The sequence below is a fragment of the Atractosteus spatula genome, chromosome 2, assembly GCF_055471065.1.
Source record: "Atractosteus spatula isolate fAtrSpa1 chromosome 2, fAtrSpa1.hap1, whole genome shotgun sequence".
NCBI lineage: Eukaryota > Metazoa > Chordata > Actinopteri > Semionotiformes > Lepisosteidae > Atractosteus > Atractosteus spatula.
In genome coordinates, this window is record NC_142707.1 from 74700400 (window position 1) to 74715908 (window position 15509).

At 36.8% G+C, this 15509-nt stretch overlaps 1 protein-coding gene across 1 annotated transcript in view; it reads left to right on the forward strand.

Annotated features, from left to right (window-relative positions):
- lama2 (laminin, alpha 2) overlaps positions 1 to 15509 on the forward strand; it is a 203039-nt gene that overhangs the window by 138250 nt on the left and 49280 nt on the right. The window contains exons 25-34 of the mRNA XM_088909270.1: positions 3952 to 4095; positions 5571 to 5747; positions 6147 to 6332; positions 6424 to 6548; positions 7062 to 7179; positions 8914 to 9048; positions 9859 to 9983; positions 10069 to 10155; positions 10382 to 10575; positions 14982 to 15124. Of these exons, the coding sequence (XP_088765396.1) occupies positions 3952 to 4095; positions 5571 to 5747; positions 6147 to 6332; positions 6424 to 6548; positions 7062 to 7179; positions 8914 to 9048; positions 9859 to 9983; positions 10069 to 10155; positions 10382 to 10575; positions 14982 to 15124 (1434 nt within the window). The remainder of the gene's footprint in view (positions 1 to 3951; positions 4096 to 5570; positions 5748 to 6146; positions 6333 to 6423; positions 6549 to 7061; positions 7180 to 8913; positions 9049 to 9858; positions 9984 to 10068; positions 10156 to 10381; positions 10576 to 14981; positions 15125 to 15509) is intronic.

The window sequence follows — 15509 nt, forward strand, 5'->3', positions numbered from 1 at the left end:
CCATCCATTTTCTAACCACTTCACCCAGTTCAGGGTTACAGGGGAGCTGGAGCCTATTCGGGATACACCCAGGACGGGATGCCCATCTGTCGTGGGGCAGACAGATGCAAACACAGACACGCACACACTCACACCAGGGCCATTTTCCCCAGAAGCCACTTAACCTACCAGAATGTCTTTGGACTGTGGGAGGAAACAAGAGCACATGGAGGAAACCCGTGAAACATGGGGAGAGCATAAAAACTTTACATACTGCAGACAGCACCCCAGGTCAGTAATTGGACCCAGGGCCCCAGTGCTGTGAGTTAGCAGTGCTAATGACTGTGTCAAGAGAGTTGACTAGTTGAATTCTAGCAGGACAGAGCAGAGGCGCACACGTCACACAGGTGTCATGACTCGGCTTTCATAGGCTGATGCCTGTCACACGCTAATGTTGCTGAGGAGGAGAAGGATGAGAATAAGGTGCATTAATTTATTGTAACTGCATTATGTAATTTTTACTTAACATTAAAATATAAAATGGCGTGCTGTGAAAAAGCACTTTTGTACTGTAGGTAATTACTTTTGTGGTTCATTCATGTGATTATGATGTGCAATTTAATGTCTTGAAAAGCTTAACTGCAATGCAGTACCAGCAATATTGTAAAATGTAGAGACGCATGTACTGTAAATAGAATTGAATATTGCGAAAGTAATAATTACATACAAGAGCTATATTGGTCATAAAATGTATATGTACTGTAAATACATGTACTCCACAGTGTACATACAACAAAATTATAAAGTAATTAAAGTGTATTAACATTTACCTGTAATCTGCCCTATTATGAAGTGTATCTGAATATATAGCCGCACATATATAGGCTCCCCTGTAAAGGTTTTTTGTTATGTGACTGATTTAAACATTTTCATGTGAAAAGTAAAGTACTGTATAGTAAAAGAGAAGAAAGAAGGCTTTCAGAAGGCTCCACGGCCAAAACATTTTTTCCAGCATGGAATAAACCTATTACTTGTTCCAATGGTGGTATAATGGTGTTGACCTCACAGAAAGAGAAAGACTCAGATCATACCATGTTAAAAACAAACATTGCTTCAAAACACTTAATTGTTTTGATCCCTTCTTTAATTGACAATAATACATTGAACAGCAAACAAACGAAGACATTATTTTCTTCAGATGGCTTAATACAGTAATACAATCAAATAACCATGATCATAATTACCTGTATGAATGTAATGGTACAGTATGTTCTACACTTACCCAATCTTGGGAGATCAACATTTTCATCTCGCATACAAAATCTGATAATTTTATTAATCTATTGAAGCCACACACCTCTTGCTTCACATGTAATGCAGGAAAGTAACTAACCTCAAACTGGCATGCTTTTATAAGAATCTGCACCTATATAGTTATTTATGATCTTCATCTGTAAAATAGCTGGTTTATAGTAAATCAGAAATAAAAGCTTTATCAAAAACATTTTGAAGACACTATAGAATAATCTAAATTAAACAGATTATGTAAAAAATGTTTTAGAAAATCTGAAAGAATGCAAGAGAACATTTAGTAATATATCTAAATACCATATTTATACAGTAACTAAAGACAATCAAACACTACATCATAAGATAACGCTTCATTTTACTATACTGTAGTTGCATGTAAAAGAAACATTGACTTGACCCAGTTTTCAAACCTAAGTCTCCACCATGCTGAGAAAATCTGAAGTTAGTTCTGGTGTCATATATGCTGTCAGGTGCCAAAATAATTTTGGTATAGCAATATGTTTATTGATTAATCATTGTGTGCAGTTAGGCATGAAAAGCCCAATCTAGAGGTAGCTGTCAGAATGACGAACAGGGTATCTTTAGAACTGACTCAAGAGTCAGAAAGAGAGAAGATGAAAAACAAACATGTCGCTTCGGGAGAATGCATCTACAGTGAGCCTCCCTCTTTGCCTACTCTGGGGACAGTCACACACCTATTGCAGCTGTCCATTCTAGACTGGGGTGCATTTTTGGAAACCATTACAATGACTAATAACTGTCATATAGTGGTAATAATGGCCAGGTGCTTGCTAAGTCGGAATCGCAGTCCTTCCACACAGCAGGTTTCTCTAGCATGACACATTTGTGGTTCTTTATTGGCAGAGCTGTATAGTATTCGTGAAAAAAATACCACACTCACTTTTGAGTCTACGTGGGTGTGCTAGATAGAAATAGACTTGACATGGGCAATACATTCAAATTACAGAAATCTTTAACTCCTTGACTTTGACAGTGGGGTGACATTTTGACAATCTGCCAAGCAGCCTGCAATTATGACTAGTGATGGCTTTTACTTTCTTTAAAAAAAGAAAATCTTGTTTCTACCGAACCTACCTTAAAATAAAATCCCCACTTACCTTAGCATTTCTGCAATGGAAGAATATTTCCTCTCCTGAAAAATCTGTTCATGTGTTATACTGTGCATGGTCTTTTTAAAAGTTTATTTTATAGATTTAATATATTTTTATGAAGCTGAAATGTTATTATTGAAGAGTGTATTGCCATCATGTTTCCTTCATATTTAATGATGGTTCTCTGTATTTTAAGATCTTGTTCCAGTTTTTAGAAAACCATATATCAAAGCTTTTACATTTTCTGGAAGATACTATACAGTATGTATACTTGTTAAAATATGAAATTTTCACCCAGATGAATTGCAGCCTATTTCTAAGGGTTTGTATGATTTGTGTGATTGTGTATAAGTTGCGTCTCAGTGGAATACACCTACTCAGGAGTAACAGTGTGCAAGCAGAAGGTTTTGTGTGACTTTACCAGTGGTGTAAACCTGTCTCCCTCCTCAATGCTGTCTCAACATTAACTGACACCTTCACCAACACAACCTCTAGCAGGCTCTCCATACAACGTTTTCAACAAAACCTCCTCTTGGAAGAAGAGCAACAGTTTTGCTCACAGAAACCTGTTACTCTTTCCTGCTTTTCCACTGGTGCCCCTGAGTAGCAAGAACAGTTTGGCATGGTTTCAGGTGGTTTTCCGCTGGCTGTTTTGTGGAGCTGAGTGAGAGCTAATTCATTTTGCTTTAGCCTTACAATCTCACAGTATCCAGCTCTATAGTAAACTTGCCACAGGATGGGATTAACATCTTTGGCCTTCATCTTGCTTCGGTTAGTATTCAATGAAGGGAGTATTCAGTATTGCTGTACATTAGGGGGAAAAAAATCTACATTGCTCTGTTCAAAAATATTTTTTAATATAATTTTGCAAATTCTAGTTTTCAAGAAAAACAGAATCTTCAATCTTGAATGAAAAGGTAACTATAGTTATAAACTATAGTTCTGCATGTTGTGCTTGGTTTAGTTACTCTTTTGGAATAGGTTATGTCTTCTGAGGCAAATAGCATGTGATACCATGTATCACAGTTTAGGTGGTGCAATGGATCAATATCTGGGCCTCACTAGCCAAGCTCAAATAAGTTTTGGCATTGGCTTGGATCGGGTGCACCACTGGAAAAAGAGATTCTGCAACCTCTTAGACTAGATTAGATTTCACATATATTGTTAAATAATCACATGCCCCTGCGTACACTAGACTGTTTTACCTTTTGCTGTTTTCATTTAAAATGGTACAGATTGAGTCATGTTGAAAAGTCATGTTGTATGTTCAAACTATGTTGTGCCTCAGAGCAAAGACCAACATGCAAGCAGGAAAGCCCATCGTTTTAAGATTGTAATTCTTTCATTCTTTTTTACAGCATCATTTATAGCTTACTATGTGATACTGTTTCAGGACCCCATTTGCATTAGAGTCCATAAAGAGTTGCATAAAGAACACTTTGAAACCCGACAGTATTGGATAGTTCATACTGTGTATTTTGAACATGCTGTAGTTCAAAGGTAAAATCCTGAACATTAATTGCAGCCTATTGTCTCACCATGTATACAGGCAAATGTGGAGGGGCTTCACTGTGACAGATGTAGGACAGGCACTTTTGGACTAAGCACAAGAAACCCGCTAGGCTGCAGCAACTGCTACTGCTTTGGCTTGACTACTAAGTGCACAGAAGCCAAGGGACTTATTCGTATGTGGGTGAGTACAAAACTGCTGAAGTGTATAATGTGATAATGTCATTTCCAGCAGGGTCCTATTAGTCACTTGAAGTGAGGTAATTGGGAAGATTGATTGATTTATATAGCTTTGTTGTTTGACATATGCTGAATACAGTATTTTATTCCATTCCACCTGCAGCAGATCTGTAGGAGTTTTTAATGCATTTGCTATTTTAAAGAAGTTTTGTGGATCTAATGATCTTTCATTTTGTCTTTCGACCACACAAGGTTGTGTTTTATCTTTTCTTCCCATATAATTGTATTAGCTATAGTGGATATAATTGTTGTTTTTTAATCCTTTTCCTCACTTCTTAACTAATCCTAACAAAGATTCATTCTGATCAGAATACACCATTGTGTGATGTGAAGCAAGAGGATTTTTTGTACATTTGCTTTGCAAAGCACTAAACAATACTCTAGGGTCCATGTCATATTGCAGGAATTATGGAACAATTCAGAACTTCTAAACTTTCATATATTAATATACAAAGGAAAGAAATGCAAGAGATATATCACGGTATTTGCCTTTACCCATTTTGGATTTCTGAATGGAAAAGGGTAAATATAAAAAGAGAAAGAGATCCTTGGTCCTCATTCCTATTATGATTAAGTACATTGGCCCATTTATTTGCCAATGAAAATCAGTGCTGTATCAATTTAGGGAGGCACTTGAGCTAAAAAAGAAAGATTCTGTATATTAGCTGGTAGGCAGTCATCTGAAGATGTGTTCTCGTTTGCTTTTAATAAGAATTGCCAGCTAGAAGAAAGACTAAAAAACGCTACTGTACCTCACTCTCAGCAGCGTGTCCATGGAGACCAAGTCTGAGTATCTTTACAGAGTGCTGAGAAACCTTTTTTTTCTATAAATGGAAACAACAAATTAAATAAAGAATACACATTGAAGCTAATCAAAGGTTGTTTACTTCAAGAAAAAGTGAGTTTAGCATCTGTGACTTCATTTATTGAAGTTTGGGGGATATTCTCTAATTCACTGAATCATGAGATTGCATATAGTGAGAAGTAAGAGTCCACTATGGAGAGCTCCCTATCTTAAAGCTCACTGTTCGGATTATTTCTCATCCCTTTTGGTTGTGCTTGTGAGTGGGAATATGTTTTTTTTTAAATTACTTTTGGGATCTAAACAATTCATAAATGTATATATGGTAATGAGTTAGAATTACGGTATGTAAGGTAGAAAAAGTTTTACTCATCTAAAGTTATTTTTAAATTAATAGCATGGACATCCATGAGATATGACTACATTAATAGCATAAACTTCATATTTAAAATATGAATATTGGTTTCATATTGATCCTGGTGTGATATTTACGTAGATTGTGAGTGTAATTTTTTAGAAAAAGTATAGTACAGTACTCATACTGTACTATAGTTATGTTAGATATATTATTACTTCATTATATTAAAGCTACTTCTGATTTATATTGCAATGTGTAGCTGACACTCAAACCAGACCAGATGGTGCTTCCTCTTGTGGACAAGGAAAATCAGCAAACAACCACCTCTGGAGTGACCTTCCAGCACCCTGAGATTGTGGCCAATGCAGACATCGTGTCCAGGGAGCTTTCTGAACCTTATTATTGGAAACTGCCCAAGCAATTCCAAGGATCAATGGTTAAAACCCTTTGTCTATTGCTATACGGTCTTAAATGTAAATAAAATCGAATAGATCTGTAAATGAATTTGTAATTTTAAATAAAGAACACAGTTACTGAGTTTTTAGCTTAGAGTTAAACTGTTACCTAACTGCCTAAAATTCATATTTAATTTCAGTGATCTAGGAAAATCTCACCTGAGACACCAAACAAGATGTTCAATCTCTTCAGATTAATTTTGAAAAGCAATACCTATGTATTTCAAAAGTTAGTTCAGTACCCATCAACATTTATTTAAACTATAAATCACTTTTGTGGATCGATGCATTTAGAAGAAAAACAAGTTAAAAACCACAATGAATAATGTTCTTTCTAACACCTGTATCTGGATATTATAATACTACTGTATTTCTTCCAGATTACTGCCTATGGTGGCAAGCTCAAATACGCAATTTACTATGAGGCAAGAGATGAGACTGGACGCTCGACCTATGAGCCCCAAGTGATCATAAGAGGTGGTCCCAATAAGGACAAAGTGATCATGCTCCACATGCCTGCCTTGCAAATTGGCCAATTAACCCGGCATGAGATAGACATGACAGAGGTAAGACTTGGGGGAAGTCATTAACAAAAACATGAGCCTAGATGTCAGTGTCTCATGGTGTACAGTTTGGTTTCCCCTTGTTTCTTTTCAGCACAACTGGAAGGACTATGATAGTGCTGGGAGAAGCATAACCCGAGAGGCCTTCATGGACGTTCTGTTCCACATCGAGTACATTCTGATCAAGGCCTCTCATGGAAACTTGATGAGACAAAGCAGGTAGTTATGCTGTGTGTGAGAAATAAAAGTTTTTAGTTTTTATTTTTTTTTTTTATTTTTCTTCTGTTGCTTGATCAATATAGGCAGCAAAGTAGATTCCAGTTTGACAAGACAATATTTTTATACAGAAATACATTATTCTATTTTTCTATTCTCTTATTATTATTCTGTCTCTTTTTATAAATAACATCTTTTAAACCTGTATGTTTAGGATATTAGTTCTGTGACTGTCAGATTATGATAAATTGCTATCTGGTATTGTTATGGTTTTTTTGTTGTGGTTGATTAGGTGCCTCTAAGGTTTGAACAGTATTTTCAATTATTTCATGTAGTGCAAGATGGAAGTTGAAATACAGTATATCACACCAGATCTTTTTTGAACTACACAATGTTTACAGTTAAGCTGTGTATTTTCAAACAAGAGCCCACAGGATGAGAAATTACAGTGTCTGTAGCATACTAAGGGAAATACATATAGAATGTTGTGTAAAATGAACTCTATTTACCGTCCAGAATCTCTGAGATTTCTCTGGAGGTAGCTGAAGAAGGTGAAATCTCCATTGAGAGTGAACGTGCTCACCAAATAGAGAAGTGTGAATGTCCTCCTGGTTATTCTGGACTTTCCTGCGAGGTAAGAAATGCACTTAATACTGATTTAACTGGATCACAGCATGAGAGCACAACTCTAGATTGAAAATTTGGTGGCCGAGTTAATTCTACTGTTTCGGCCTAAGGAATACCACACAATAGAAAGAGAAACAGATCTGCTCTCTGAGGGATTTTGATGTATTTATTATTGCAGCACAAAGGAGTAGTTTTATTAGTAAAACATTATTAAAGCTTGAGAGCTTTTTAGTATCCATTACTTTATAAAGAATGCCTTTCCATAGTCTGAAAACCGCTTCATTTTTACTATTTTGCAATAAAAATGAATTTTCATATATTAATCCATTTACGGTTTTAGAATAATCAGTGTTTCAGACAAAGGTATAATGAACTAACATAGGAATATCACTGTCTGATTTCATTTTAACCAATCTCCGGCAGTTCTCTCAAACTATTTATTGAAGCCTGAAAAAACTAAACTGCTTCATCTAATATACTGTACATGTGGGGCTGTGGGGGAGCCTGTGTGTGTCTATCACAGCAAGCAATGGGCGCAAGGCAGGGTGCACCCTGAACAGGACAGCAGTCCATTGCAGGGACAAACACAGACACGCACACACTCACACTCAACAACAGTTTTCCCAGAAGCTGATCCACCTACTAATACAGCATGTCTTTGGACTGTGGGAGGAAACCCATGCAAACACGGAGAGGAGATACAAACCCCACACAGATACTGTAGCACCCCAGGAATGGAGCCCAGGGCCCAGGTGCTGTAAGGCAGCTATGCTAACAAATGTAGTTCAGGTGGGGAGCTGCATCAGCATGCATAGGCTGCAAAGGAACAAGTAATAGGTTTATTCCATGCTGAAAAAAGAGGAGAGAAAACACAACGTTTCGGCCGTGGAGCCTTCTTCAGGTGCCACACCTGAAGAAGGCTCCACGGCCGAAACGTTGTGTTTTCTCTCCTCTTTTTTTCAGCATGGAATAATGCTAACAAATGCGTCAAATGTAATTGCAGACTGTTTGATTTTAAAAACGCACATTGAAATTGTAATTTATTATGTGTAATTTATTATGTGCTGAAATAATTAAAGATGTTTAATCGAGAAAATGCTTTAATTAGTGATTTAGTTTAATAACAGAGAAGGAGTAAAGGAAAAAAACGAAGTCACCTGGGTTCGACGAACACAGCTAAAGTATCAAATCATACATTATTTGCTTTAATTCACAGTTCAAAATTCTAGTTCAAAAGAACCACCACACCTTTTGTTTTTCATTCCATTTTGGTTTTAAAATACTGTACATAACTAAGTCGCCTACTTGCTTATTTGTTCAATTTTAGACTGTGGTAATTATGCAACCTGCTGGATGTTTGCCCTCCAGGAAAAAAGCTGTGCTCCACTGTTCAGCCAGCTGCCTGTGTTCTTATATACCTTGTGTAGATAAATGGACAAATTCTTAAAGCTGCTTTGAAAGCTAACTTAAAACTAATGCTGCTTTCTTTTTCCTTATTAGTTAATTGCATACCTAGGTGAATTGCAGATTTAATTGAAATTAGTAATAGTAATACAGCACTGTCTCACATGAAGAAAAACATAATGCTATGAAGGTTATGAAGGGCTTGGGCCTGGATGTTTAAATCCCAGTGAACTCTGTATGGACTGGCTTCAGTGCAGCATCTTTAAAGCCAAGCCCTCAGACGATACCGTATTTGAAACAGGATGCAGCCACAGGGTGTTGTGCTTTAATTTGGCAGGAGTGTGCTGCAGGGTACTACCGTTCCTCTGCTAGAGCGAGTGACAGAATGTCGAGATCCAGCCTTGGAAGCTGTGTTCAGTGTCAGTGCAGCGGCCACAGTGACACCTGTGACCCTGAAACCTCTGTCTGTCAGGTATTTTTCTTCTTATTCCTCGCTTGCTTGCATTTTCATCAGCAAGCACCAGCATCTCTCGTTTCTAAATGTAAATTCAAATCAGAAGATCTTTTTGCCTTGTGTGAAATACAGTAAGTCACCGTTTGTCACCCAGTCGATCTGATTCCCAAGGGATCCCAGTGTTTTCACAGCGTCATTGTTTCATTGTTGGATAAAGTGAACAAAGCATCTGGCTGGGTGAAAATAGAACAGTGAATGTACAGTATCAGCTGTTGAACTCAATTTGCACAGTATTTGTTTGAATAAATCTCAATTTGTATTTGTTTTAATAGTACTTTTGCATAATTTCACAAGCCATGTAAATACAAAATACCTACGAATATTTTTGTGACAATATGACTTAACAAGATATACAATATACAGGACTTTAATGAAAGCTCTATCACTGAGTGCGGGGAAACAATATCTTCCTTCCAGGAAGCATGTGCTGTACTGTAGCATGTTAACAGGGTGATTTTCAAAGAATATTGATGCAGAACAAGAGATGCTTGTAGTTTTATTTACCAAATATAATTTTAACATCTCAAAATTGCAAGTTGAAATAAGAGAATGCCGTTAGTGTTTTATTAGATTTTGTTTAGAGATATAAAATTGGGCAACATTTGTGGCTGAACGTTCTGTGCACTATCCCTCTGATGGATAGGTTTAGTTAAAATACTTAAAAGACATAAAAAATGATTAAGAGAGCACCTACACAATAAACTTGGAATCACCTAGACCTAGTTAGTGTGAAGCACATACAAATGAAGTGTTCTGGTTTCTCTGTAGAGCTGTCAGCACCACACAACAGGCGACCGCTGTGAGGTCTGTGCTCCAGGGTTCTATGGGATAGTTCGAGGATTTCCTGATGACTGCCGTCCTTGTGCCTGCCCGCTGTCCGCTCCCGAAAACAAGTACACCTCATCTTTCTTAATTGTCTGGGAGTTTTAATTTCTGGTGAGGGCACGGGAGGGTGAACTCATTTTTATTTTCCTTTAGTTTCAGTCCAACCTGTGTCATGGAGGGGTTTAATGATTACCGGTGCACTGCCTGTCCTCTTGGATATGAAGGAAAGCACTGTGAGAGGTAAGAGTCTGTAGAAAAACCTTGTTACTGGAAAGGAGAGTCATGCAATTTTCTGAACATTGAAATCATCTGAACATAACAAAGTTATTTTTGTTCTATAGCGAAGTATTCTTTCCCAGAAATCGAACCCAGGGCCCCAGTGCTGCACAGCAGCAACGCTAACCATTGCATCACCATGCCTCCCGTTTGCACTTGATCTGGTTTACAAAACATTTTCTTCTCACAGGTGTTCCCCTGGTTTCCACGGTAACCCCCAGAGTCCCGGAGGCTCTTGTCAGGAATGTAAGTGTGACCCGGTCGGCGCTTTGCCAGAGCCGTGTGACCCACTCACCGGACAGTGCCGGTGCAGACCAGGAGCCACCGGACTGACCTGTGACCGATGCATGAAGCGGCATGTGTGTGATGCTGTGGGGATCATCTGTACGTATACTAACCAGACATACATGGTTCCTTATACTGTCTCAATATTAATGTCAGTAAATCTTCATACTACCAGCTCATTGTTAAGTAAGCTTTCTATTAGAACCAACATAAGTGTTCATAAATAGTGTAAGAGTATTATAAACTTGTGGATAATTAATAAAAGTAATGAATGCCTAATATATGCTTTATGATTTTCAGTTCAAAAATTATATTTTAAAGAGCAAATGTGTGCCTTATACCATACAACTTAAGTAAAATACAGCTTTTCCATAATGTTAGTATATACTGCTTTCACTTAGTGATGTCAGTAAACAGTTAAACTATATGTTTTTCTTCATAATTCAGTGAACTGTGCCCGTCTGGAGACCAAATATGTGCAAGGAGTTGGTTAAACTGTTATTTTACATGATAAATTCAGACTACCTTATTTTATCTGGCTTATCATTTTTCCACTTTATTGTAAGCTATAAAAGCAGACAGATAAAAACAAACTTAGAAAAAGCCTCTAAATCACCCTGAGAAGTTACTGTAAGCTACTGTACCTCAGTGTCATCTTTGTAAATGCTGGGGACACATCTAGTTTATTTACTGCTTTTAAGTCATCAGAGGCAGTTTTAAAAACTAATAAAGAACAAGATCTGCTTCATATAAAAACAAGTTTTTAAGTATCTTATGCTTAAACAGATTGAGATTTTTATTGCTTGAATATATTTTATGTCCAGCAGTTATTCTTGATGTACTCTAAACTCTTAATGATAGGGGGTTTCTTATACAACAGGTGGTAAGACTATTACTGTGATGAAGTTTCCATGACACATTGTAAAATTGTAGGTCTTGTTTATGCCTGAATTATACCTGTGTGCTTCTAACCATGACTAGAATATGCAATATATGCACTTCTGACTTTCAGATAAAAGGGAGCTTTGTAATTGCATTCAGAGTCGCATTCTTTACGAGAGGATTCTTATGTGACAGTATGAAAGCTTGATTTCAATCAATTGTACTAACCAGGGGGAGCATGGTGGCACAGTGGTTAGCATTGCTGTCTCACAGCGCAGGGGCCCTGGATTCAGATATACTAGTAGGTTAATTGGCTTCTGGGAAAATTGGCCCTCGTGTGAGAGTGTGCATGTCTGTGTCTGTGCACACCACATTGGGCTGGCATCCCATCCAGCGTGTACCCTACTTTGTGCCTGTGGCTCGCTGGGACAGGCTCCAGCCCCCCTACGGGGCTTCATTGGTTAAAGTGGTCAGAAAATAGATGTACATTATGTTCAGTACTAACCAGCTTCTGATGATGAATTTAGTCAAATCAAATGTTTCTCTACAAAGTATTGGAACTGAAGAAATATAATAACTTAGTTTCTGAGGTAGTATACATTCAGGAATGACATTCATTACATTTGGAGTTATTCCCAAGTGGGGTACTCTCATCTCAGGATGCATGATTTTAGGGTATATGAAAAAGAGAAAGAATCAACTATTAATTTATTCTCTGCTATCAGAACTATCACCGTATTGCACAGTAAGTATATATAGTAATACCATACCTTATAGACATGTGAAACTTTATTATGAAAACAATGCCTTAAAATTCTGCTAGCAAAAATTAGTAAGCCCACTATTTTGAATGGATTGCATAATCTTATTGGAGAAATGGACCGGTCTTTTTCGGTCTTTTTACAAGGATTGAAAGACTCTGGAGTTGGATGTGCGCTCTGTTTTCATGGAGCTTCTTTGAGAACCTACATTGCTCTACCTCCAGAGGCAAGCCAGTCACAAGCATTGCTAGCCACACACTCCAACAGACCCACAGAGCAGGCGACCTGACACCATCAGCTACACAAGCTGCATCCCAGCAGATGGTGCCAGGATATATGGCGTTCATGTGTAGTATTGACAGGGAGGACACAACTTGACAAGAGAACATAGGACAAGTGACAGCACTAACAAAACCAAAGATAATCATTTACAGTCAATCAATAGACCTTAGCAAACTGTAAGTTATCATAGTGTCCAGACGCTAGATGAAATTTAATATCCAGTCCTAGTACAGTCTGTACAGATATGCATTGGAAGGTGTTTGGTTTGGGTGTTTCTGCATCTCCTATATAATCAGATTTGAAAATTATATCTCCTATTGTAATATTCATAAAGTAAAAACTTCTTGCAAATTACTGATGACTGAAAAAGCACATTCCCATTTTTCCTTTTATTAATAATATGTTATTGCTGTCTTAAATATGTAAAATTCTTTTTGCACTTTTTCTTCCGATAACATCGGCGACACTGACCACTTGCTCATTCTATGGAATTGGTCACAGGCAAAGAAACACTGTTCAGAGTACCTTGTATGGTTAAAGCTCTGCAATTAGACATTATTATTCGTCTTGGAACATGTACTTTTCATGCAAATATATTTCACATCAGGGAAAACATAAAGTCTCTTCCTGTTTGTACTGTATGTATCCCAGGGATTGTAGAGTGATAAGGTTATCCTATTACATGGAGTGTGCAATGCAAACAAATACATTTTTATTCATGATAAGTGTATTGGCGAAGGTGTCCACAGTGTCATTTATTAGTTTCTTGTTGATCTATGTATTTGCTCTGCAACTAAAAAGAAAAAAAAACAGGAAAGAGGCATCCATGTTTAATTATTAAAACATTAGCATTTTTAGTTACTTGTTATGTAGTTTTCTCTACTTAGTGACGTCATTTAAAATGCCCCTCAGCTAAATACACAATTGGGCATGTATTACAAATCACAATTATAGATATCTGGCTGTTAGGAACATGATTCTTCTATTTAGGTTTCTTGGTCACCAGATTGGTACATTGGATTCATAGAATTACCACCAACTGGAATGAAGTGACCATACAAGAAAACACTTAAATTTTAAATACTGACACCTAAGAGGTTATAGATGCCGTTATTACAAGATAGTCAGCCAAGCTGTTTTTTTTCTTACACATTTAATAGAAGGGGCACTTTTTATTATTAATTTCGGAAATGGGGGATTTCACATAGAGTGCCCTCTAAACATGTTGGACAAGTCAAAACCAATTTTATTTTCCTCTACAATCAAGCAATTATGAAAGTAAAATGAGTGTTATGTAAAATATAATATTAATGTGCAGCATCCACCTGGTTGATGCAACAGCAGCCAAAGTGCACAAGTACGCTCACCAGCTATCAGTGGGGAGGAGAACAGAGTAATCAAGCCAATTCGTATATGGGGATTATTAGAAAACCATGATTGGTAAAGGCCAAAAAAATGGGAAATTTGGCCAGGATGCCGGGATAACACCTCTACTCTTTTCAAGAAATGCTCTGGGATTTTTAATGACCATAGAGAGTCAGTTTTACATCTCATCCAAAGGACGGTGCCTTTTTTACAGTATAGTGTCCCCTCACTATACTGGGGCATTAGGGCACACACAGACTACAGGGTGAGTACCCCCTGCTGGCCCCACTAACACCTCTTCCAGCAGCAAGATTTAGATACTGTATTTATTACACTTTATGTTCTATCCATATTCTGATTTACAATGTTTTAGTTTCTACAAAGAGAACTAATACTGTAACTTTGAATGTATGCACGCAAATGTATCCATGCAGTAGGCTTGAATTTACTTAGTCCATCACCAGCATTTTTTTTAACAAGCTAAGCATTGCACGAGAATGGATACACAGCATGTGAACATCTTATTCTTCATTTTGTATATGCTACTGTATATTCAAATAACTTGCCTGTTTATTTAGTTTATGATATATAAACTTTATTATATTTATGATATAATATATACAGTATAGTCTGATATTTTTAACTTTGGATATACTGAACACCCCTGCAAAAGCTTTACTGTAGCCTTCTATATTACATAAGCGCAGGTGACAGGTTGCAGATAAAAGGAAGTCATTTGGCCCATCTAGTTCATTTGGTTCTTAGTAGCTAATTGATCTTATCCAACTGTTTTTTGAAAGAAGCCAAGGTATTGGCTTCAACAACATGACTGGGCAGCTTGTTCCAGACTCCCACAACCTTTTATATAAACCTGTACCTCCTGTTTGCAGCTTTTAAATGCACTCCCCTGTAGTTTAGTATTGCTGCTCTTTACAAAATAATGAGTGCCTATGAAGAACAGAAATACACAGTTTTCACTCATTACATATCTCACTGGGAATCAGGTCTTCTTTTGCTGGTCCTGTTTAATCTTAAACAACCTTCAAATAGGGGAAGTGTTAGCTTAAGGTTTTGTTAAAAAAGTGTTTTTTTTTCATTTGTGATTTTGATTAATAGATAATTAGTTCAGTAACTTATTTGTCTGTCATTTTTAATAATTTAAATATCCAGTGAAGTCCTTAAAATTAACCTTGCATTGTTTTGTCTTTCTATTAGCTTGTGATGATGACTGTACAGGACTTCTTCTTAATGACCTAGACAACCTTGGAAGAATGGTTATGAGTGTAAACCTTACTGGCCCCCTACCTCCACCGTACAAAATTCTTTACAGATTTGAAAATATGACACAGGAGCTAAAGGTAAAGTGTTCTAACAAAGAAATACATGTAGTTTGAATTATTTTATTTGTTTTGATTTTTTGTGATTATTTTTCTATTGAAGCAGAAAAAAGTCCAAAACGTGTACTGTTATTACATAAATATGTATTGAAAATAGTTTTAATCATCTTTAAAATTGCTGGCAATTACATTTTCTAAGTCTAATTGCACAAATACTGTAATCTGTCAAGTGATTTAAACATGTTTTCTTGTCACTTTCAAGTTATTAAAAGCTGTGCTCTTCCACCTGAGGGGTTTTTGGACAGCTGTTTGTATATTTTACTTTATATACAGTATAATTATTTTTTCTTTTTAATCATACTGTACATGTATGTTTCTTATTTGTTAATGGATTTATGTGGTGTTA